This window comes from Pelobates fuscus, chromosome 4, assembly GCF_036172605.1.
Source record: "Pelobates fuscus isolate aPelFus1 chromosome 4, aPelFus1.pri, whole genome shotgun sequence".
In the NCBI taxonomy this organism is placed as follows: domain Eukaryota; kingdom Metazoa; phylum Chordata; class Amphibia; order Anura; family Pelobatidae; genus Pelobates; species Pelobates fuscus.
In genome coordinates, this window is record NC_086320.1 from 350,613,580 (window position 1) to 350,638,869 (window position 25,290).

Consider the following 25,290-nt stretch of genomic DNA (forward strand, 5'->3'; position numbering starts at 1 on the left):
CGGCCAGGGGTAGGCAACGCAGGTACTGGCCGCTCCCGCGCGAGCTCTGAGGTGGAGAGGGGGAAAAGAGAAGAAGAAGAAAAAAAAAAGGGGGGGGGAAAGGGGGGAGGAGGGTTCCGAGCAGGGTTGTTTTGTTGAAGTTATGTATCATTCGGGTGTTCCTTGGTGTCACTTATTTCTCCCCTCCACCCTCCCTGTGCTCATGGGTGTGTCAGGTACATGTACCATGGCCCCCATAGTTCTGCGTGTTTGGTGCTTCTCCCCTGTGAGTCTGCGTATTTTGCCTCCGCTGTATGAATTTCTTTGACACTTTGTTGACATTGCGCAATCGTGGGTGATTGTGTGGTTTTCCACAGTGTTGGAATTAAGGATTTGGCTGCATTAAGTAGGTGTCTCATAATGGATCTCTTGTAATGTATAACCGATTGGTACGTGAAGTGGAGTAAGGCGGTTTCCATCTTGAGTTCTGGTACGTCGCCCAAGATCTCATTTAGTTCTTGTCGGATTTTGTCCCAGTACGGGCGTATTTTAGTGCAGTCCCACCAGATGTGCCGTACAGTCCCTGTGCGGGCTTCACACCTCTTGCATGTGTCGGGGGTTCCCGGGAATATCCTGTGTAGTAGCGCGGGTGTGCGATACCAATGGGAGAGCAGTTTGAAATTAGTCTCCTGGTATTTTGAGCTGATCGAGCTCTTATGTTGCAGTATGAGGATCTGTTCCCATTGTGCGTCGCTGTAAGTTCTGTCCGTGAGGTCTTCCCATTGTCTCTTATATGCTATGTTTCTGACCCGGTCTCCTATCAGTATTCTCTGGTATAGTATGGAGACTCTCCCATCCACTTCGGGCGTGTCAACGCACAGGCTTTCGAACCATGTAGTATCTCTGTGTACAGCCTGTCGGTTCGGGATATTATAATAGAAATGCCTCAGTTGTGCGTAGCGGAATCTATGCATGAGAGAGGGGGTACCGGTCCCGGTCCAGTCTTGTAGGTTCTTCAAACCTGCGTTGTTCAGCGCCACCTTCAGAGGGAGATATTCTTCTCCGTTTGCCTTCGGCCATGCCAGACTCGTGAGTGGAGGGAACCATTCATGCTTTCCCGGTCCAGGCCAGCCCATCTTTTGTGGGTCGGAGCGGTGTGCCAGTCCCTTATCCGCTGTAGGACAGCTGCGTGATAGTATTTCCGTATGTCGGGTAGTGCTAATCCGCCCCATGATTTGGGTAGACAGAGTTTATCGTGGCTGAGTCTCGCCCTGCTCCCTTTCCAGATATACCTGCCAATCGCTGATTTTATCATCGCGAAAAAGTCCGGTGGTATGTGCCATGGTATGGTGGTGAAATAGTACAGGAGTCTCAGTAGTATGTTCATCTTCACCACTGCTATACGTCCCTGCCACGAGATGTAGTCGTGATTCCACGATTTCAAGTCGCTTTGAATTTGTTGGAGGAGCGGCGAATAATTCCTTGTGTAAATTTCCGTTGGTCGGCGTGGGATCCATATGCCTCGGTATTTCATCTGGTCCTCGCAGCACGTGAAGGGGAAGTTCCGTTTGATCTGGTCCCATTCCGATGTCGGGGTCGAAACTCGTAGTATTTCGCATTTCATAAGGTTCAGTTTGAGCCCTGAAGCGCGGCCATAGGTTTCGAACTCCTCCATTAGTGCGGGTAGCGTTTGCATTGGATTGTGGACGTAGAAGATCATATCGTCAGCGTAAGCCGCCACCTTGTGTTCCTGTTCTCCGTATTGGAATCCTTGGATGCTGGGCATTCGTCATATCCTGTCTAGGAATGGCTCAAGAGTGAGAGCGAAAAGAAGGGGGGATAGGGGGCATCCTTGCCTGGTGCCGTTGTGGATGGTGAAGCTAGTTGTGAGTGCTCCGTTGACAAGTATCCTCGCATTTGGATTACGATACAGTGTCTCAATCCACGTGAGCATCCCTCTTCCCAACCCTATCTTGGCGAGAGTTGCCATCATGAAGTGCCACTTTACCCGGTCAAACGCTTTTTCTGCATCTGTGGAGAGCAATAGCATGTTTTTGTTTTCCATTCGTGCTAGGTGCTGGATAGTAAATATCCTCAGAGTGCAGTCTCTGGCCTCTCTCCCCGGTATGAAGCCCATTTGGTCTGGATGAATCAGCCTCGGAGGTAGGGTCGTAGTCTATTAGCTGTAATTTTAGAGAATAGTTTGATGTCCGTATTAAGAAGCGAGATGGGTCGGTAGTTGCTGCAGCATTCTGGGTTCTTACCCGGCTTGGGTATGACTGTGATGGTGGCGGCCATTGTTTCTATGTGGAGCCCATCTCCCTTCTGCAGTTGGTTTAGTGCAGCGGTCAATCGGGGAATTAGCAGTACAGTTCTTCTAAGTTCGTGAGTCTATGTTGCCAATTTTATCCCATACTCATCAGTCCCTTCTCAGTGTGTGCTGTGTTAGTAGTGCATCACTTATCTGGGTTTCTCGTGGCAGTCTCGGCTGACCGGCACCCATACGTCTCACGGGTGTGTAGGGTTGTCCACTGTCTCCCTCGCTGGCTTCTTAGTGTGCTAATTGTGGCTGCTGGAGACGGAGCACACGGATCAGGCTGCCATGTTTCTCGGCGGTCAGGCCACGCCCCCCCCTGTGAATACTTTTAAAGGTGTATTTTACACACCAAAACATTAACATGTTCAGTGTAGTGGCTATGTTGTCTGTAGTCTTTGGGCTTTTTCCATTGTTTTTTTTTTTTTATCAAACAGTTATAGAATGGTTTGAGAAAAGCCACTTAATTATGGAATTTTTGCTTTTCTAATTTTCACTTATTTACTCTTTTCTTCTATGCCTGTCTAGTTAGTTTAACAGGGAGAGAGGCTTTATAATATAATTTATTAATATTATCAGTCTGTTATAGACTGATTTTCTCATTATATACCATTTCCCATCTCTCTCTGGTGTTTCTTTTTATTTTTCTTAAGAAGCTGATTGTGTATACTTGTGCCTAATCTAATGGGTACTCAAAAAACCCTATAGATGGGGTTCTATTATTATTATTATTATTACTCTTTGGACATATGGACACAATTACAGCTCTATTTTGTGTTTTGATAAGACAGGAAAGGCTAGACACTTTCCAGAAGGAACTTATTGGGATATCGTTATCATGATGTACTCATCCCTATATAGCAAATCTCAATATAGCTGGAATTTAGGCTTGGGTATAGATTACATGCTGTATTTCGATTTACATCCCAAACATTTGATCTCTGTGGTTGGCATAGGATTATTAGTACCACCTGTATATACTTCTGTTTGATTATTTGTATATTTTGTCTCTAGTAGTATTCACTATATATGTGGTAGCCAGGTTTTTACCACACTGCATCACTATACATATTTCCAGGTGATGCAGCTGGTCTCAGGATTATTTCCATACTGAGACTAGTTACTAGTTTTTTCTCTGTTTGTTGTCTTTAGTCTAATCCGGGGTTAAGCCCCTCTTGAGATACCTGGAGTCTCTTTTCGGTACATACCGTATTTTTCGCTCCATAAGACGCACTTTTTTTTCCCCTCAAAAGTGAGGGGAAATGTCTGTGCGTCTTATGGAGCGAATATGAAGCTTTACTTACCTGTCTTGCAGCGTTGGCCGGCAGCACAGGGCGCACCGCGGTAGTGGAACTTGAATTTCATGTTCCGGTTTCCGGCGGGACTGAAAGGAAGTGTGCACAAGCTGAGTGCGCACTTCTTTTCAGTCCCGCCGGAAACCGGAACATGAAATTCAAGTTCCACTACCGCGGTGCGCCCTGTGCTGCCGGCCAACACTACAAGACAGGTAAGTAATTATGGGATAAGGGGAGGGGGACAGTATGGGAGAGAAGAATATGGGGAGGGGGATGAAGTCTATGGGGAGGGGGGGGATGAAGTCTATGGGGAGGGGGTGGATGAAGTCTATGGGGAGGGGGGGATGAAGTCTATGGGGAGGGGGTGGATGAAGTCTATGGGGAGGGGGTGGATGAAGTCTATGGGGAGGGGGTGGGTGACGTCTATGGGGAGGGGGTGGGTGACGTCTATGGGGAGGGGGTGGGTGAAGTCTATGGGGAGGGGGTGGGTGAAGTCTATGGGGAGGGGGTGGGTGAAGTCTATGGGGAGGGGGTGGGTGAAGACTATGGGGAGGGGGTGGGTGAAGACTATGGGGAGGGGGTGGGTGAAGACTTTGGGGAGGGGGTGGGTGAAGACTATGGGGAGGGGGTGGGTGAAGACTATGGGGAGGGGGTGGGTGAAGACTATGGGGAGGGGGTGAGTGAAGACTATGGGAGAGAGGAGAAGACTATGGGAGGGGGGGACACTATGGGAGAAAAAAAAATATTCTGTACAAACTGTCCCATAGTAAGAAACACTATGGGACAGTTTGTTCAGAATATTTTTTTTCTGGGTTTCTTCCTCTAAAAACTAGGTGCGTCTTATGGTGAGGTGCGTCTTATGGAGCGAAAAATACGGTAATTCCCTGGGTTGTACAAGTCACTATCCCTCTTCTGTTTTGGGGTAGTTTGTACGGGTATATACACAGGGTCTTAGAATTTTCACTGTTTTCTTAAAATTACTAATATTCTCGTTATTATGTATTTTGTCATCTCTTCAATTGAATTTTTCTTAATATTTTATACAAGCAGTTTTCTACAGTGTATTGTTATAGAAGTAGAATCAATCACTGCATTCAATCAGTGCAAATAGATAGATATATTAATCGTTTGCCAGACACATAAACATATTGTTTGATATGATATTACTTTCAGTAGAGATTTATCTACAAAGTTCCATTTGTACATGAAGAAGTATAACACCCAAGAGCTTGGTCAAAGGATAAATATGTTCAGCTGAAAAACAAATACTAGCAAGGTGCTTTAATGATTAAGCAATGTATACACTATATTCTGTTTGTAGGCTTCGACCTTCTAAAACTAGGGTACTTTAATGAAAATGAGAAATGTAACCTTAGCATCTCCATAGCTTTGGATGTGAGAATTGTTGAGAACTCACAGCGATTCCGACGTGAATTGTAAATTTATGGCAAAAATTGATGCATTGGGGAAAAAATTCTCCAAGTCAGCGATTTTTCCAGTTCAGCTATTTTGGTGTAAAATTGAAGATTATACTAGCTTTAGTGTACTAATAATCTTAATTTTAGTAATGACAGGAGGCGAATATTTGCATATCTTTCTTTACTGAAAACTCCAGCAGCATAGAAACAGTAACAACCAATCAGAGAAAAGATATGGTGCCCATAAAAGGCCCTGTCTATGACATCACTTCCTCTTTCTTTGAAGCGAAACAATAAATAGCAACAATAAACATAATCATATTACGTCAACAGTTCCACAACATATTAGAATAATCAACTCCAGTAGTTCCGTGATGTAGAGTTATGGAAGGTGAGTCTTTGTCTCGATGAGAAGACGTTCACGCTGCAAGAAAAAGAAAAGGGTGAAAGGACTCTGGCGTGGTAGCTTGTCCGCATACAATAAACATGAAGAATCTGATATACCAATGGATACTAGAAAGAGTAACATATCAATATAGATTAATTCTAAAGCAATGATATTTAAGAATCTATAAAACACAACATAATTCAAGGTACATGTCTAATAATTCAACCTATACAAGTCTCTCAAGCCACATATCTAAGTAGCAAACATACAACCATAACGTACTTACCTTCCTGAACATAAAGGGTAAATTCAGTTCAACACGAGAAAACATGGGAGGGATCCTATAGGGTGGGAAATATTCGCCTCCTGTCATTACTAAAATTAAGATTATTAGTACACTAAAGCTAGTATAATCTTCAATTTTACCACATGACAGGAGGCTTCATATTTGCATTTTTAAAGCTTAGAATTGACCAGTGTGAAGGAAGTATGAGATGTTTGCCGAAATAGAGCGTTCTAAACGTACCCTCTCGCGCTCAAACCGCGCATCGTATAATGTTGGTTAGGGAAGCGTCGGCCGAAAAAGACTTGTGGGGCCACCGCTCCCTTGACCGAGTGGGCTCCGAAACAAGGTCCGACACTCGCTAGATGCAATAGCCCGCGGCTCCATCTGGCCAGTGCAGCGGTAGGCACCTCTCCATGAGATTCCACGTAAGAAGTCAGGAGTAGACCCGTCGCATGAATACGAAGGGGAATGATTTCGGTACACCCCATTAGCGTTCCGACCACACCTAGTTTGGTGTCTGACACAAAGTATGGGTATGACACCGAAGATGAACTGGACTAGTTCGTCTCACTATGGTAAAGGTAATCCCATCTGGTGTGATAGAGGAAACCATCCATATCGAAAGCCCTAACGTCCGTCACCCGTCTAAATAAGACGAAGCATAACAAGCGGGCTAGTTTGGTTGAAAGTTGTTTCCGTGACAAACAAGGATTGTCCTGCTATTCCCCCAAGGAATAACAGCACCACATCCACCTGCCAGAGGTGTGAATACTTGGGTGCCGGGTCTCGATAATTCGGCACCCCGTATCAGTCGACAAACCAGTGGATCTTGACCTACTGGTCCGCCCTGTACCGGAACGTGCGCCACCGATATGGCGGATCCGATCACGTTGAGGGATCGATATGACCACCCCAACGAGACCAGGTGTGACAGATAGTTAAGGATCGGTGGGGTAGGTGCGGTAAAGGGATCGGAATCCCTTTCCACCCAACATACACTCCAGGCCGGACAGGCAGAAATATAGCATTTCCTGGTGCCGGGGGCCTGAGTCCCATCAGAGGTCTTTAGTTGATGCAATAGGTCGTGGACATTTCAGGAGGCCCTGAAATCGTTCAGTCCACTAGTGCCAGTCGTCCTTCCATGACAAAGAAGTGGGCTTCCCCTTGAGGTCCCGTCAAAAATAGAGGGAAGGTAGGGAGTGGTAGAGGGTCCTCGCGAGATGTCCCCAGGTGATCCGGGAACCACGGTTGGCATTGTCCGAGGAGTGTCAGGAACGATATCCTGTGTGCGCGTGTGTATCGAAAGAACCCTTGCCATTGTGGAGAGCGGTTGGGTCCGTTTGAACGGGTTCATCCACCACTACGCATCCGGAGGAAGAGTAAATGATTGATTCGCCGATCCAAGTTTGCAAGTGAAGTAGTCACCATCGAAATTCTGTCCTCACTTCTGCCGACAGTGGTCGCATGAGTGACCGGCGTGTACGTATCTAGCCAGCAGTCGTTGCATGGCCCCGTAGTGTAGTGGGCCAGGGGATATTGATTGTATGGAGGAGGAAAGGAGGAGAGGAATCCCACAATCCGGTGAATATTCTGAGAGGAATCGTATCCAACCTTAGATCGTGTCCGACATCCAACCGTATAGGGGTGATCTTGTTGGGGACCGACGCATAACGTAGTTCTCCAAGCCGATGTCGAAACCGAGGAACTGACCCGACACAGATGGGGGAGCGATTTGTCTGCGTACTACCAAACAAAAACCCGTGGAGTCCAGAACGTGAACGTCAAATTTGACTGCAAACGTAGTCTGGATTCGCAAGGGGTCAGCAAGTCTTCCAGGTACACGGTACATCGCACGTCCAAATTCGCGGATGTGAGCCCTCACCGGCTTCAGTAGCTTTGTGGGTACCACAGCGTCGTAAACTGCTGTGTTAGTCCTCATCACTGGGATCGGAGGAAAACTAGATAGTTTAGAGTAGCGGATATTGACAAGTATGTGTCCTCAGGGTCCCGATGTGTAAACCAGTCGCTATCGTTCAGGAGATCTAGAAGAAGGTAGATTTTCTCTATCCTGAAGCGTTTGTATACCACGTAGGAGTTCCCTTGATGATAGGTTGACTCACTAGTAGATGAAGCGGTTGGTGGTTCGGTTCCGCTACCGACCAGTCCTCCCAAAAAATACGCCTTTCCCCGAAGGGGTGTGGAGGATTTGCTTCAGGGAGGTGTGGGCTAAAGTTAGTGTGGTGGGTGAGTTCCCACCATCAAATAGTAGGTCTCGTGCTTCTGGGCCGAATACTAGTCGATCTTACGTTCCACTTCCTCAGATGGCGAGTTGTCTTCGTGTGAGTGATCTATTATGTCCAACGCGCGTGGTGGATAGTAGTCTTCTTTGTCGGAAGATTGTGGTGGACAGGGTCGCGGATTCCCGGTGCTTCGTCTACTTGGACATGAAGGTCTCCAGCAAGCAGTTTCGGGCAGAGCTCCTAACAAGAAAAAACCTACTCCATTGAGTAGGCTAGAAGTCCTAGGGGGTTGAGAGTGTTCTCCATGACCCGTTCTCTTCCTGTTGGGAGATAGTAGTCAGTGGGAGTAGTGTTTGAGGGTCAGCCCGTAGGGGTGTTAGACTCCTGGTAGCACTGGGGGTCACCCAGGTAAAGCGGCTTGAATTGCCTGCATCAGGTTGTCTGAACGTATGAAATACTCATGTCAAGTGTAGAGGGGTCACCTCCATTAGTTTAATCCGGCTATTGGGAGCTGTGGCGTAGGCGCGATTGACCGGTAGTGCTGGTCCGGTTAGCTGGGTGCACCATAAATGCACGCCAGAGCTGTAAGCACGGATGTAACTATACTGGCTTATTATAGAAGCGCGTGGGACCTGTCCCCATAAGGTCTGCAGTCGCAGGGTCCACTGGCTTATTATAGAAGCGCGTGGGACCTGTCCCCATAAGGTCTGCAGTCGCAGTCAGGGTGAGAATAAAGTACAATAGTATTATGGAATAATTGATAAGACAGGTATATAGATAGAGAAGTAATGATTACTCTGACCTGTTGATGGCTGGAGCAGCAAAGAAAGAGGAAGTGATGTCATAGACAGGGCCTTTTATGGGCACCATATCTTTTCTCTGATTGGTTGTTACTGTTTCTATGCTGCTGGAGTTTTCAGTAAAGAAAGATATGCAAATATGAAGCCTCCTGTCATGTGGTAAAATTTGAAATTCACTTAGAATTTACTTTGATTTGCCAACAATTGTTACTTTAGTGAACATCCCCGTTGGAATGTCTTAATTTTTACATTTTACTGGCTGCACTTATTCATTAAAATAAAAAATAACATATTTCACAAGAACTAATGGACAACAAAATATAGAAGAAAAATTATACAAATCTCAGTCTCAGTTTTGCCTCTACCCAGATGTCCACGACAGGGCATGTCACAGGATGTGTGGGCTCCTGACCAGTCCCCTAAAATGCTTTTTCATCACACATTGTATATAGCTCATTGCTATGTACTAATACTCGTGGAATGCGGCATATAGAACTATGGAAAAAAATGGATTAAAAGCTCTGGGATGTATGTGTACACCAATGCCTGTTTGCTTAGGGAAATACCTAGTCCTTTAACGTCACAGTAGAAGACAATTCATGTTAAAATTTTACTAACAAGTATTCAAGATACCAAGATACCTTCATTGAGATGGAGTGGTCTGGGTGACAATACCGTCCCTGTAGGTTACAGTTACTTATATTGTCATTTTTAAATCTTTAGAATATGAAAAATAGTAACATATCATAAGTGCTCTTTTTTTTTTCCTCTCCCTTCCAACCTGCAATGTTCCTATTCGTGCTCCAGTGTGGATATAATATGATTCTACCTCACACTGGAAGGGTAATGGCTAATTTTTGCATATCCATTTATTGTCTGATGGCTGATTAAACCGTAGTTCACAACAGATGGAGTACCGAAACATAAACATCACTTGATTCACTTCACTAGAACTTTCAGAATCTGAATTGACAGCCAGTGCAATTCTCACAGAGCTGTGTCCGTAGGAATCAGAATGCAATTTTTGAAAAGCTTTGTGGAAGACTCATTATAACAGGGCATTATGGGTAAATCATATATTAGGAGACCACCTTTGTTGCTCAACATGCACTAAATGTCTGTATTGATAAAATCATATTAAATTATGCTTGGGTAATGATCATATCAATCTTAGATAAATAATACTGTGCGTTTCAGCTTCCCATCTAAGTGCACAGCCTAATTTTAATGCGATGAAATTGCAAGTAGTTCCACCCAGTAGTCTACGTACGTTAAAATGCTTGTTTGCTTTATTTCAGTGTGTACCGATGAAGGGGCGTGGATTCTTACTCGGAGCTTACAAATGCATTTGCAAGACTGGATTCTATCATCCTGACATCTTCTCAGTTAACGGCTTTCAAAGTAAGTGCCTTTGGGTTCAGCAGAAAGAAAGAAAGAAAAAAAAAAAGTAAAGAAAAAGAAGGATGCATTAATAATGCAGGACTACGTTTTATCCTTGTCAGGGTAAACAATAAATTCCCAAAGGTCTGCAACTTTATAATTATATAATCACTTTAGCCTTTGATTTATCATATGCTTCACTTTGTGGATTGCCATAAAGTATATCTATCTGCGGTACATTAATACTAAGGACTGAAAAGGTAATAATAAAAAAATAATAATATATATATATATATGTATACTGTCGTCAAATCTGCAAGAACAACTTTGGCTAAAATCCCCTGAACCTTTTAGTTAGTTCTATTTCTTCAGTTTAGCTGAAATTTTTAATATATCCTTTCATCTGATAAAAAACTAAATGGGAAGCAAACTGAACATGTCTCCAAATGGGAATGAAACACACATTAGAATACATTACTAGGTGGCAAAAAACAGGGGCTTCAGCCCGAGGGTAGATTGTATGGCCCCTCCCACATATATTGATGTAAGCCCCTACTAAATCCTCTCCCTATACTTTGTCCTAAGTCCAACCCTACTATGGGCCATAAAGCACATTAAGCCCCCATATGTTTTAAATAAATTCTAAATATTATATTAATTTTTAAACTCCACACCTCATGTGTTATTAATCCTGTATCATGCTGTATTAACCCTGCACCTGCTGTATCGTTAACCCTGTATCATGCTGTATTAACCCTGCACCTGCTGTATCATTAACCCTGTATCATGCTGTATTAACCCTGCACCTGCTGTATTATTAACCCTGTATCATGCTGTATTAACCCTGCACCTGCTGCATCAACTTCACACTTACTGCATTAGCACTGCACCCACAGCAATATCCCCCAATCTGTGCTGTGAAATAAACTCCAAAAATGGTGCAGTAAAATGGCACAGCCACAGTTATTTAATTAGATACCCTTTCCAGTGAGTGAGGACAGTATACAGCTGTGCAGAGTTCCCCTTTATTAACCTCCACTCTATTCCCCCAAACCATAATGGTGGGAGTGATGTGAGGTTAATAATACTGAGTAGGTGCCTACTTGCAAATTCCCCCACCCCATGCTGGGGTCACCTTGAACTCCTACAACAATGAGTAAACATCACGTCATGTGCTGGTTTTCTGTGTGTCTGTGTCTCCATGTGAGTGTGCAGTTTTTTTTATAATTTCGAAGGCAGGATCTAGAAGATCATTTTTTTAGTAGTGATGAGCAGGACTCCCTTACATTAGGTGTTACCAATGTGTTGCTCTTATCCCCTTCATTGTTATCAACACTGGTATTCCAATGCAAGGCAAGGCAAAAGATATTACAATAAATTCTACTTACCCTTATAGCTGCTCCAGTACAGGTCCTCACCCATATGAGAAATGAATGCACATAATAATGCTACCTCGTTTCTTTATGTACTGTACAGTAGCATGCAAAGCTCAGTTTATTTAGGGCTCCGGAATAGCAATTCACTGTAGGATGGTGGGGCTTAAAAAGGAGAAAGAGAGATTTATGGATCATATAAGGACATTATTTTTCTTGGAATACATACACCGGGTTCTAGTATTATGCTCACATATAGTCATACTAGGTGTATTCTGCTGGCATTTGGGGAATCTACAGTTTCGAAAATGGCAGTGGAATCGACCTAAATAGCCACAAATAGGATATTTTACCATAAGTAAATATTTATTACCATATCTAATCTAAATTTTCAGAATTCTTAGCTAAATTAAATATGTTTCCCTCAGGAAGCCTGAGCAAAACTTGGAGCCTGAATGCAAGCAACAATGTCAGGTTTCTCTTAAGTAATCCTTTTCCCCAGTCCAAGGCAAAGAGAAAACAGCAAAACCAGCATATCATGTGTGGCATTGAATTACCTCCCTGACCGCACACAAGCTTGACTTAAAGGAACGTACTTTGAAACATAGAATGAAAGCTCATCATCAATATTTAAAACAAAAGCACTATATAGAGACAGAACTGTACATTATTTTTATACAATAGCATCTTCAGTGTGATTTACAAGTATTCTTCCATGTATCCATTACGTTTTTCGCAGCTACAGTGGACCCGTGTACAAAAACAGAGGCTGGGATATTTAATTGTCCATCACACAAAACACTAAACAATGGCAACGCGTTTTGCTATATTAAAAAAAAACCAAAAACAAACTATTCCAGTGTTTGCCATATACATTATATTGATATCAATCCCACAAATAACATTGTTATACAATGGCAATGTGTTTTACTATATTTTATATTTTATTCTAGTGTTTGCAATATATAAAATAGCTTGGAACTGCTGCTTGTTAATACAATCTTGCAGTTGAATCGTTTAAGGACTAGAACCTTTTCTTCCAATTTAGTTCTATTCAGACAACAATGGTGACACAAATGATGGATTTGTTAAAGTGTTACTAACATAAACGTAGGATAAAGTTCTTAATGTGGCCTTGGAAACAAATGGTGTTGGTGAAGTTTGTGTACTCTGGGCCGCCCATATAGTGTGTGGGTTGGAGACATTTTCTGTTGCTAACAGTAAAAATGCACAATAGGAAAAAGATGTAGTGAATTAACCTCTTCCTTGCCAACAGTACACTGCAGATGTATGGGATAAATTCTTTTTTTTTGACAATCTTTATTTTTATTTGAATGTGATAAAATTTAATTTAACCCATAAAGCCACAATTACTTTCCTCTTTGCTCCAGCAATGCTTTTCACCCTGGTCAGGGACATATTCTTTTTCCGTGATTTTATTAGGTCCCTCTGCATTTTTATGTAAATGGCTGTTCTCCACTTAAACTCTGAGTCTACACCAATTTTTGTAGGTCAAATTTGAAGGCTGCATTACAGTAGCCAGGAAAGGGGGTGAGGATGGGGATGGCATTTCCTATAAATACATTTGTAGGGACAGTGTGCGCAAAAGATTCCCATACTGAGAAAGGGTCACAACTGCCATTACCTTTATGTCCCATTTCCTGAATCCCCTCTGGTGGGCTTTTGGCACAATTTACTTACAGACACAATACGTGTAGCATTTTGCAGCTCACCTAAAATAGGACATCTTAAAGTAAATGCAAAAGTTCACTATGTAGTCAAGTAATATCCAACAGGTTTTAATTTACTTCTTTCTATTTTAGTACAAGTTATCTAACTTTACACTGAACCTTGGTTTCAATCAATGCATTTTCTTATTATATGTTAAAGGTACACTGCCTTATCTTATTGAACTGGTTATAGCATCTAGAGTACCCTGTCCTTTCATTCAGCATTGAACAGTTTTTAATGGTTTATGCTTTAATACTAAACAAGTCTACTTCTAAAGCAAGTCAACATCTGATTGAAAATGAAACCATTTTTTCATGAAGGCTGTGTGAGTGGCAGCTAGGGGAGGTGTGGCTAGGGCTGTGTGGACAAAACAAAAGTGATTTAATTCCTAAATGGCAGAGACTTGAGCAGTGAGACTGCGGGGGCATGATCTATACACCCAAACTGCTTCATTAAACTAAAGTTGCTTTGGTGACTATAGTACCTCTATCTTTGTTACAAAAAATGTTTATCTGCTGCTATAGAAAAAGTTTGAAATGTTTGAAATATTGCACATTATGGGATGCTGACTCTAAAACCTCAATATCTCTCAAATTTCTGTAGAGCATAAACAAGTAAACTGAATAACAATGTGTAATTTTTACGGATCCCTATTTATCAGTCTATAAACGAAGTCGTGGTTTTAGATGAGATTTCTTATCTTATATATATATATTTTATTTATGTGGTAAATCTCAATTCCATGTTTCTGATTAATATTATGCAATGTTTGTTCAGTGAAAATAACTTGGTAGTGAGGGAGTTAATAAAAGGGACACTTCAGGCACCAAAACAACTTAATCTTAATGATGTTGTAATGGTGCCCTTCAAAAACCGTTTAACCCCTTGCGGTAAAAGTGTCTCCATGGGCCTCCTGTCAGCATAACAACTTCATTAAGATGAAGTTGTTTTGGTGCCTGGCATGTTTCTTTAACTTGATTGTGAAAGAGTGTTCCCTATTCTGAATATTAACATTTGAAAGCTAAATGTAGCAGCTTACTCTGTTTTAAAGCAGCACTCCAGACTTTTAAAGCACTTCAGCTAGCGGGAGTGCTTCATGTGTGAAGAGTGTGTACAAGTCTGGGAAGTCTGTGATTGGACAACCATAGAATGTCGGGCTGGGTTAGAAGGGGAGGGCTTGCAAAGGCTGCAGAGAATAAATCTGTAGCTTTTGCAAGCTGTTTTTAGACATACCCTTAATGGGTATGCATAATTAAATGTATGCAAGGTTTCATTGTGGGTATATACAGTATACTAAAAAGTAATTATGTTTTGTATTTAGGCAGTGCAGTGTCCCTTTAAGTGTTGGCTTCCCATTGATTTGCAAGTAACCATGAACTTAAATTACCTTCATAGAGAAGGGTATTGGCAAACAATCAAATGCAGATGTTATTCCTAAATAGTGAGGATGATTTATACGGCACTGCAATACAATATAATACCAAAAAGCGCAAGTATGGAGATTAAAAGGATTTTTGGATAAGAAAAATATGAATAGCTCCATTTGTAATTGCAGGATTCTCTCTTTGATTCACTCTTTAATGTTTCCCAAAACCGTATATTAGTGATTGCATCCCAAGATTCCTCTCCTGCTTATTCCTATTTTCCTTTACTGATTATTTAATAATAATTCTTTTTTCCTAAAATAACAAGTTTACTTAACTTAGTTACCTCTATTCTACCATAAAACTGTGAAAAACAATTAAGCTGTACATGTGTTTTTTCACACGTGTTACATGGCCTTCCTAACTTGAAGTAACTCATTTTTACTAAAAGAACATATAATCTGTGTAACTGAATGTTTGTTTAATCCCTGAAACAGTTTTATTAACTACTGCCCAGATTAGTGTACTTTGGGGTGAATAAACTCCCCCCCCCCCTCCAAAACTTACAAAGGATAGAAATGGATGTGTGACATCTGTAGATAAATCATCCGTAAAATGTATCTAACGGTATTAGATTATTAAATAAAGTTATTTTCTGAGTTTTGTTCATATGCATAAAAAAAAAATATATAACAAAAGAAAAATTGTAAATGTTAAAGTTTATTTGAAACAAAAAATACATAACTAGCTTATGAAATTAAAAAGGTAATTTTGGGCATAGTTTGTAGTGTTCCCCTTTTGTCTTTCGCTCAACGCATGCAGTTCTTCTGCCTGGCCAATAGGGTTTTGTTCAGCGGGTTGTGTTGATGAGAATTGCTTTTAGATCAATGCAGTAGAGATGGGAAAAGGGTTTTGCATCTAGAGTTTTGCTAATTTTACATTTGTTCCTATTACCGTTTGTTATTATTGCCCAACTTAAAGGTAATCATCTTAACAACCTTGGAAGGATAAGTTTTTTTTTTTTTAATGTAAGCTGGATCTTAATGAAACAAAATGATACAATATCCCGCAGTAGATATCTGTGCATATGATTCTATAAATGTTTTCTAGTTTATCCTTAAGGATTTGGGTTACCGTTGGTGGTGGTGTCAATACCAGACAAGTACATTAGAAGCTGCAGTGTCTGCAGAATCTCTCGGGACGCCTTCAGCAGCTGTCAATCAAAATTCTGTCAGATAAAATCAGGATCCAGAGTAGTGAACAATTCCAGTCATAAAATACAGTAGTGATTGATAGATCTTCTTCCCAGGAGGGATACTAATACCCTGATATCTGGGTCACTAAAAAAAGCACATTCCTAAAATGTCCATTGCTGAAATGAAATAAATTGACAGGAAATTCTTTATCTACATTAGGAATGAATAGGGATTTGTGTGGTAATATTTTGTAAAGTATGAGATACATGTGTAGCTAGTGTTAAAGAGAGGCTCATTTATTTTATTATTTATCATCCATAGCAACACGGTAAAATTTAATAGGAGTGTGGGGTATGGAATATATGGCCTGGGTCATTAATTAGGACTTTCTGTAAAATAATTCACTGTGCATGCTTGCCATGATCACCTAAAATTCTAATGTTAGAACATGGGTTTAATAAAAGGGGAATGATTTCAGATTTGGAATTCTTACAGAGCTTACAGAGAACACCAAAGTGGAGCTAAACAGATATTTATATTTTTTAAGATAAACATGAGTGCATTCTATACTATACATGACTTCACATGTTTTGCTTTGACTTCTGTAGGACAAAATCTGGATAATCATTTTTCAAGGGGAGAGATATCTGAAGAAGAGTATAAGTGTTTACCCTGCAGGGAAGGATGTCCGCACTGTGTGGATGATGCTCCCTGCTATGCACAGGAGGACAAGTATTTACGAATCGCCATCATCTCATTCCAAGCCTTCTGTATGATACTGGATTTCATAAGCATGATAGTGGTTTATCATTTTCGCAAAGCAAAGGTAATGCTTCCGTCTTATTTTAGTAAAGAAAATTCACTGTATGTATTTGTTCATGAGGATAACCTATATTGGGTTCTGACAATTTGCCTCTCTATCTTCTCTTTAATGTACCCATGCTCTTGTCCCCATTCCTGTTCCCCACGCTCTCTCTTGATGGGGGTCTGCATCAGTGGTCTATCCTGGTTTTGTGCTGCCCTAGGCAGGACAAAACTCAGGCGCCCCCCACCCCCCACCCAACCCTTCCCCCCGCCCCGCCTTCTAAATACACACACACACACACACACACACATTAATTGACAGATACGCATACATTAGCTAACAGACACACACACTCACTAACAGACACACTCACACTCACTAACAGACATACACATACACACACACTCACAGACATACATACACACACTAACAGACACACTCACACTCACACTCACTAACAGACACACTCACTAACAGACATACACACACACACACACACACACACTAACAGACACACTCACACTCACTGACATACATACACACACTCACACACTAACAGACACACTCACTAACAGACACACTCACACTCACTGACATACATACACACACTCACACACTAACAGACACACTCACACTCACTAACAGACATACACACACACACACACACACTAACAGACATACACACACACTAACAGACACACTCACACTCACTGACATACATACACACATACACACACTCACACACTAACAGACTGACACACACACTAACAGACACTCACACTCACTGACATACATTCACACACTCACTAACAGACATACACACACTCACACACTAACAGACACACACACTCACTGACATACATACACACACTAACAGACACACTCACTAACAGACAGACATACACAAACACTCACACACTAACAGACTGACACACACACTAACAGACACACTCACACTCACTAACAGACATACACACACTCACACACTAACAGACAGACATACACACTCACATTAACATTTATATATATTTTTTTTTAATTTACCCCCCCCCCCCAGCCTCCTTACCTTTGGAAATGCTGGGGGGGTTCTCTAACTCCCTGGGGTCTGGTGGGGCTGCTGGTCGGGCTGCTAGGCTGTCTGCTGGGCGGGCGGCGAGGGAGCACTTCCTCTGAGCTGTCTGCTCAGCTCCCTCGCGCGCCGCAGAGTGAGGCTGGGAGCCGGAATATGACGTCATCTTCCGGCTCCCAGCCTCACTCTGCGGCACGCGAGGGAGCTGAGCCGACAGCTCAGAGGAAGTGCTCCCTCGCTAGCCGCCTGCCCGCCAGCCAATGCCGCCCAGCAGCCTGCCTTGTCAGTTAGCCGCAAGGCTAACAAGGCATTTGCCCTGGGCATTTGGGGGCGGCTTTTTTTGCCGCCCCCTGGAAAATGCCGCCCAAGGCAAATGCCTTGTTTGCCTTGCGGCTAATACGCCCCTGGTCTGCGTAATGGAAGTTAAGTAAGGTGAAATATCTAATATCACTTCTATGTTATTGCTTTTACAATGCCAACTGCATTGCCAAAATTAAATTGTATATTAATGGGACATTAAAATAAAATATGTGGAAAATAATAAATAAATAAAAAAATATATATATTCTTCGTCTTAGCTGTTTCCAGCTTTTACAGTAAGCTTAGTCCAGAGCAGGAAGTAGCACAGTCAATCAGGAGGCTATAAATCTAACATCTTGAACTAAAACCTGGGTCCAACACAATGGCAGAATCGAATTGAAAGTGACAGAATTGGTGATAGATTTTATCTAAGGGCTGAAGGAAAAGTCAGAGTCAAAGAGCACACCAAGTCAACGTGCGTAGCATTGACCTGAAGGTAAGCCGGAAAATACACAGCTTTAGAGGAACGAAAAACAATGAGCACAGTCTTGAAAGCATTGAGTTTTAGGAATTGTGAAGTAATTCAGTCAGAGACAGAGGACAGGCAGTCGGTGACACAATCCAGCAGACGAGGATTGGTAGATCAGGCGAGGATAGGTAGACTTGGGTACCATCTGCATACAGGTGATTTTGAAAACCATAACATGATGCCAGGTCACCAGGAGACACTTTATAAATCGAGAAAAAAAGAGAGGACACAGTACAGAGACTTGAGGAATTCCAACTGAGAGAGGTATGAAGGGAAGAAGGGACTAGAGAAAGAGACACTGATAACTGGTTAGAGAGGTAAGAAGAGAACCACAAGAGAGCTGAGGCACCACTTAAGTGAGAATTCAAAGTGAGTTTCAGATTTTGGACCAAATTAGCCGATGTGGAAATATTTTGGAGAATTTTTACAATTCATCTATTTTGACCTTGAATTTAAAATTCAGTTGAATTCGGACTAATGTGGATGCTCAGACATTTAAGTAGGTCCCTACCTAGAATTATTGTAACATGCTATTGAAGGATAGCGGTATGCTTACCTGAAGACAGAGAAAGTAATGGTTGCTAGATGAGAAAGCTTATTTAGGTGTTGATTCTTTTTTTGTGAGTTCTGTATTTTAATTTAGCAATTAGTAAAGTGAAGTAAGGTAAAATAACCTTTTACATTGCTGAATCTTTTTTTTTAATTTAATGAAATCATGGGCTTTTATTTAGATTGCAAGTCTAGATCAATTTATAATGTATCCATGATATGGAATTAAGGCATATGTTAAATTCCTCTGTTAGCATAGAGAGAAAATTTTATTCCAATTTTATGAGGTTTTTCTTCCCCATTAGGTAAATGTTATAGATTTTTAATGGCTTCTTTAAACAGACTAAATCATTATGAGAAACAGGCAAATTAAACCCTCTCAACCATCGTGTCTTAAACTGGACGAATCCAGATTGTTTTCATTACAAGTAAAACAATATTTTCTTTGTTTCAATTTTCTTGTCAGAATTTTGTAATATAAATGGAGAACACAAAACATAGACGGCAGATAGAAATATTATCTCCTTGTTGTATTTGTATGGTATCATTTGTATGGTTAGCAGTTTGTAACAAAATATGAAAAACAAACAGTTTGGATTTATTTAGCAACCAGTGCAAAGTACAATGGAGCAATGATTTGGGCTGCACTCAAAGCATCAGACTGTATATTGACTAGAGTTTTCCCACGGAAAGTGATAGTTAATTGTGCAAAATAGTCATAGGTGGCAGTAAATCAGACTACATAGTTACAGACACAAACCAAGAAAGTTATGGTGGGGAAAAAAGTGATTGAAAACCCCTTCCACCTGAAGTCAGAGGATAGTTAATACAATGTTAAACAAAAATCTGCACACACCAGTCAAGACATAAGACTTGCTTTTCCCACAGAAATCTCAAATTACGTTGTTAAACACAGATATCCATAACTTTCTTGGTTTGTGCTCTGCAAGTAACGCCAAGCCTCAATAGCAAGCCAATAACCAACCTAATGCTGAGAGGTTGCATTAACAACGGAACAGCTGTCCACAAGTGGTTCACTGGCATTGTATCTCTTCCTGAGTTGTGTTCCAAAGCTGTTGTATATAGCAAACACAAACTCCAAGGAATCCATGTTTAAAATGGAATAATGAGGCAAAAACGTGGTTCTTTGTTGGTATAATTTGAATATGCCCACCCAGAATCCCTTGCAGTAGTAACATCACTGCAAATGTGCGATTTCTGTGGGAAAAGCAAGTCTTATGATTTAATATGTGTGCAGATCTATGTTTAACAATGTATTCACTGGATTCAGATAGATATTATACAAAAACACAGCAAAAATAGGTCCACACTCCTGAATAAACAGGTGAATACTGCAAATAAAATTAAACATAGACACCTCTGAATGTCTCGTTTGTCATTTTTATTAATCTCTACAGATACCAGGAAGTGGCTGAGGCATGTTAGAAAATATCTGCTGGTAGAAGCACTGTATTGTACAATAAATGCCATCATTGAAGTAGGGTATATAGCATAGTAATATAATATAATGCTATCTGATGAAAGATAATTGATCAGTGGGACACTGAGCGTATGCACCTATTGCTGTACACTCTCACAGAGATATATACAATATATACAATTGTTTTACTGTTACTGTTGAGATACTCAGTTGGTTAGTTCTTTAGATGTTATAGGTTATGCTAGTATGTTTTATTTCAGTTCAATAAATGAACTACTGCAAACATCCAGACGCTAGCAAAGGCTGCATATAGGCTTTATAACTGTTATTATTAATAATAACATTACCATTAAATGTAGAATTAAACAGGGAGATGTTAACATGCAATGTTAGTTTCTTTTTATTATGTTTTCTTACGTCTATATTTTATCTTTTTTTTTTGTGCCTTTACTTGGAGAGCTGGAGGCTTTGCGTTCTCTGTTGACTGGGATTAACCTCGATATACATATGAATAAATACATAACATTAATACTAATAGTAATACATATACAATATGCTTTATTTACACATTGAATGCATCTCTGTTGTTCACCGTTATATTTCTGGTTAGAATTTGATTATTCCACCATTGAGAACATGTTCTCCAACTCTCAGTGATGCATTAAGTGAAAATAAAAAGGATGGTATAGCTCTTTAATTGTAGCAACCGTAACTATCTATAAGATCGGTATATGTGAAACTGAATATACAGAACTAAAATAGAACTCTGAATCAAGCGAGGCATGTAATAATAAATGGTGTTCTTACCGAGGAGCAAATTACGAATTGTCTTTTTCCAATCCATAATTCCGGCGGCCAGATCTACAACCATTATAGTATTAAAACACAAACACTCACCTAGAATAGTTACAAAGTAAAATAATCTTTATTAATTCTAACAGTGTGAGCTGGGACGTACCAGAGGGAGCAGGACCAAAAACATGTACTGTACATATTTCGCACAGGTTGTCCTGGTTGCTGGTAGATGTTGTATGGTTTATTGGAAAAGAAAAAAAGATTTTCTACTGTAATACAACTCGGGGTAACTGTATTCGGTCATTCTCATCGTGCGATCCGGCTGCAGGAGAAAACATTGCTATTAACTTCAATAGTAGGGAGAAGTTAGGTGGTTATGCAGTAATTTTAAGGTTTCTTTCTCTAATTCTTTGTTTCTTAGACAATAATTTGCATGCTACATATTGTGTCTGCCTTGCATTCCTTCAAACCTCTTTATATGGTTGAAATTGAATTAAAAAAAAATCCAATCTGGTCCTTATATTTATGCACATAGTGCAATTTAATACTCTCTTATTGATTGCTATCCTGCCAATCAGTGTTGTGCAGTCTTATAGATAAAGCAGAGGCACTTAAGATCTAAGATACAAGTACTCACACAGTCTATATTGATTTCTTTTTCAAAAGCTTTATTGCTAATAATAGAACATTATATACAATACAATATGACTGACATAAACCTATTTATTTCAGTTTTTCCACTTGCCATATATTTCTAAAGGCTATCAAGGCAGAAACAAAATGAAAATAGCTTTACCATACCAGGCTGTATAAGCATCAATTTTATTCATATGAATATCCACATCTAGATAAAGCTTTAAAACATCTTTTAACAACACAGCATGAGGAAGGGTATATAAAGAAGTAGTTACTAATAAAATGAGGCAACATGCAAAAAATGTATGGTCTACAATATGCCAACGGCTTCGTATATTCTTAGTAAGTCGAGTAGTGTTTAACATTTTGACACTATGGCCTCCATTTTATATTTATGGACAAGCTAAACAAATGATTTAATATTTTTTTAAAATATATATATTGTTTTTTTATGTTGTATATATATTTTCTAATTCTTTATTTTTACAGTGCACAGTAGCAAATATGCTGACAGAGACATGACCGCAAGATCAATGCATTCCATAAAACATAAACATAAACATTCCATTCCATAAAACATAAAACAACAACTTTGTATGTCTTTTTTTTTGTTAGTAACAGTACGACAAAATACACAACTTGTATGAGTGCAAAAGTAGTAGAGTACTAGTAAGATGTAACATCAGTTGAATAAAATAGATATGCTTAACCCCTTAAGGACACATGACGTGTGTGACATGTCATGATTCCATTTTATTCCAGAAGTTTGGTCCTTAAGGGGTTAAGACTTAACATACATATAACAACATATGATACCGCACTCAATGGTTTTTGATATAAGTAGTTACTCTATTTAATAAAATATTAATCTTTCAAATGTGATTATATTTAATTTGATGTATGCAAAAAAGTGAGAAAATACTACAACAAAAAGTTTTCTGGAGATAATATATCCTATCACAACCAATGATACACCATGCATGTATAAATAAACCCCTACAAAGTCCGACTTAGTGGTCATAGTGCCTAACTGCACTATATATTTGAGAGCCCACATTGCTATCTGGAAGATTTCTTGAAAAAGGTTAAGTACAAAAAACTAAAAAATAAAAATATCAAAAAAATATCAAAAAAATAATGAAGAAATTAAAAAAATGAGAAAAATAATGTATTTACAGTCCCCTTGACATAGGTTAAGAGTTAGTGTCAAACCAATGCATAACCAGACTTAAAGAGATACGCAAAATAAAATAAGTAATGTGAGAGAAAAGAAATACAGTTAGGATTAATAAAAGAGATGAAAGGACATTCCCTATTTGCGGCAGACTAAAAATGAGCAAGTCCCAATCAGCTCATGCCCTCAGATGGGTGACCACGCCCACCGATGGGAGACCCCTTTCCCATTTTGACCGCATGGGCAGCTCATGCAGTGCTCAGCCAATGTGGTGAGGCATGATTATCGGCCAGGGGATGACCCAGTTTTTGAGGGAAGTTCCAGATGCACGCACCAAAATGCCCAAGCCATAATGCAGCTTTTTTACTCTGAGGAAGCACTAGTTTCGGCCGCCATTTTCGGGCCTGTGTGCAGATTGGAGCCCCTGGCCTGTCATGTGATAGGCTTTGGGGCTATACATTCTGCACCTTACGTCGCTGAAGGTAATGTAAACGCTGGTGAATCCTTTTCCAGAACTTATCAAAGTTCTGATCAAGCTTGTCAAGCATGACTGCTGGATCGCAGCAGAGAACTGGAGGGCACATGGTGTCCGCCATTAGGGTGATTACTGGTTATATGTAACACTGGGTCGGCTCCATGAGGGAGTTGCAGGCTTGGCAATGGGACTCCTAGAGGTGAACTGGTCTCACCCATGCCAGTTACACAGGGGTGGGGGCAGGGTAGCAGAAGAATGCAGAGGTATCCAGAGTTGTTGAAACCATATCTGTTTTCTCTTTATTATACGATGGATGTTAAACATTGTATGTTGGCTATCAGTTTGATTATAGTAGATGTTATGTTGGAGTCCAGTGAACATCTTGTACTACATGTTATGTAGTCAGATAGCCATATGATGGATTGTGTGTTGAAGCCCAGTCAAGATGGTTGGTTTGTTATGCTAGGTCTCAAATGTCTTGGTTGATGATGTTCTAAGTTGGATGGTATGTTTTAGCTCAGCCTTCTTATTCTGTGATAATGTATTGCTAGAGCACACTCCTTTGATCCATATTTGTGTGAAAAAGTAGGGTTGTGAACATATTGTATACATTTCAGAAGTGAGGTATGTCAGACTCTTATTATTATTAGAAAATGTTTTGTTTTATTAGTGTACTGTTTTACTATAATTTATAGGGTGCTTTGTTACATTTTGTGATTCATTCCATCTATAAGCCCCATTAAAACCGTCTTTACAATTTATTAATCTCAAATTCATAACAACTTCAAGCCCTTTCAAAGTTTTCTTGAGACTCATGTCTTATCCCCAAACTCATTTAGGAATTGTAGTTTGCAGTTAAAGGAGTACTGTGCTTATCTCTTACCACAAACATTACTCCTTGCCGTAATGTTGGGAGATGACATCTGAAAAAATGGTGGTGCAAGGACGTTTTAAGGTACTGACATCCGTTGGAATTGATAAACTAATTAAGGGAGCGTATAGGCCATAATGCTTCATTCGATTAATGGAAGGATACGATGGCATTTTGCACCAACAAATCTCAACCAACACTACTTTTACACTTGATGCGGATATTATTGGAGCAGGGATCTTGCTATTGAATATTAGTGATCTTTCCAAGTTTATTTGATTTGGTACCAAATTCCCCACATATGAGGTGGAGGAGTAATTAGTGTCTATTAGACTGTTCATTTATTGGTGCATTGCATTGTTATTTCATTCCCTCAGCACACAAAGAAGCAATTAGCTTTTTTTTTATTTTTTTTTTTTAATAAGACTGCAGGCTTAATAAAGATTAGTTTTAGTATTTTATAGGAGGTAGGATTTTTGACCCAAACTTGAGCAGACTAGTTAAAATGTCACACAGCATTAAGGAAAAAGGATTACTGCTCTGGCTGCCTATTGCAAACATTTGAGGACAATCTGGCAGCTGATTTCATATTCTCAAGAGCTCTTACATGATACATATTATTCTAAATCTCTATGTGAAATATTTTGATAATATCAAACATTTTATGAATGTGATCAGTCATAATACTGATGAAATTAAATAAAATGTTAAGTTGTAGCCAAGTACAACATGGAAATATTGATACATTGGATCAATATCTTGATTCATTGTATAACACGAATCAGCCACAACATTAAAACCATTGACGGGTAAAGTGAATAACACTTAATAATAATAATAATACCTACCAAAAGTGGTGCAAGGAAGGATGAGCAGTGAACC

General features: G+C 40.2%; 1 protein-coding gene across 1 annotated transcript in view; it reads left to right on the forward strand.

Annotated features, from left to right (window-relative positions):
• The window catches only part of GPR158 (G protein-coupled receptor 158), a 216,581-nt gene that overhangs the window by 81,739 nt on the left and 109,552 nt on the right, over positions 1-25,290 (forward strand). The window contains exons 3-4 of the mRNA XM_063452566.1: positions 10,019-10,121; positions 16,373-16,590. Coding sequence (XP_063308636.1) covers positions 10,019-10,121; positions 16,373-16,590 — 321 coding nt within the window. The remainder of the gene's footprint in view (positions 1-10,018; positions 10,122-16,372; positions 16,591-25,290) is intronic.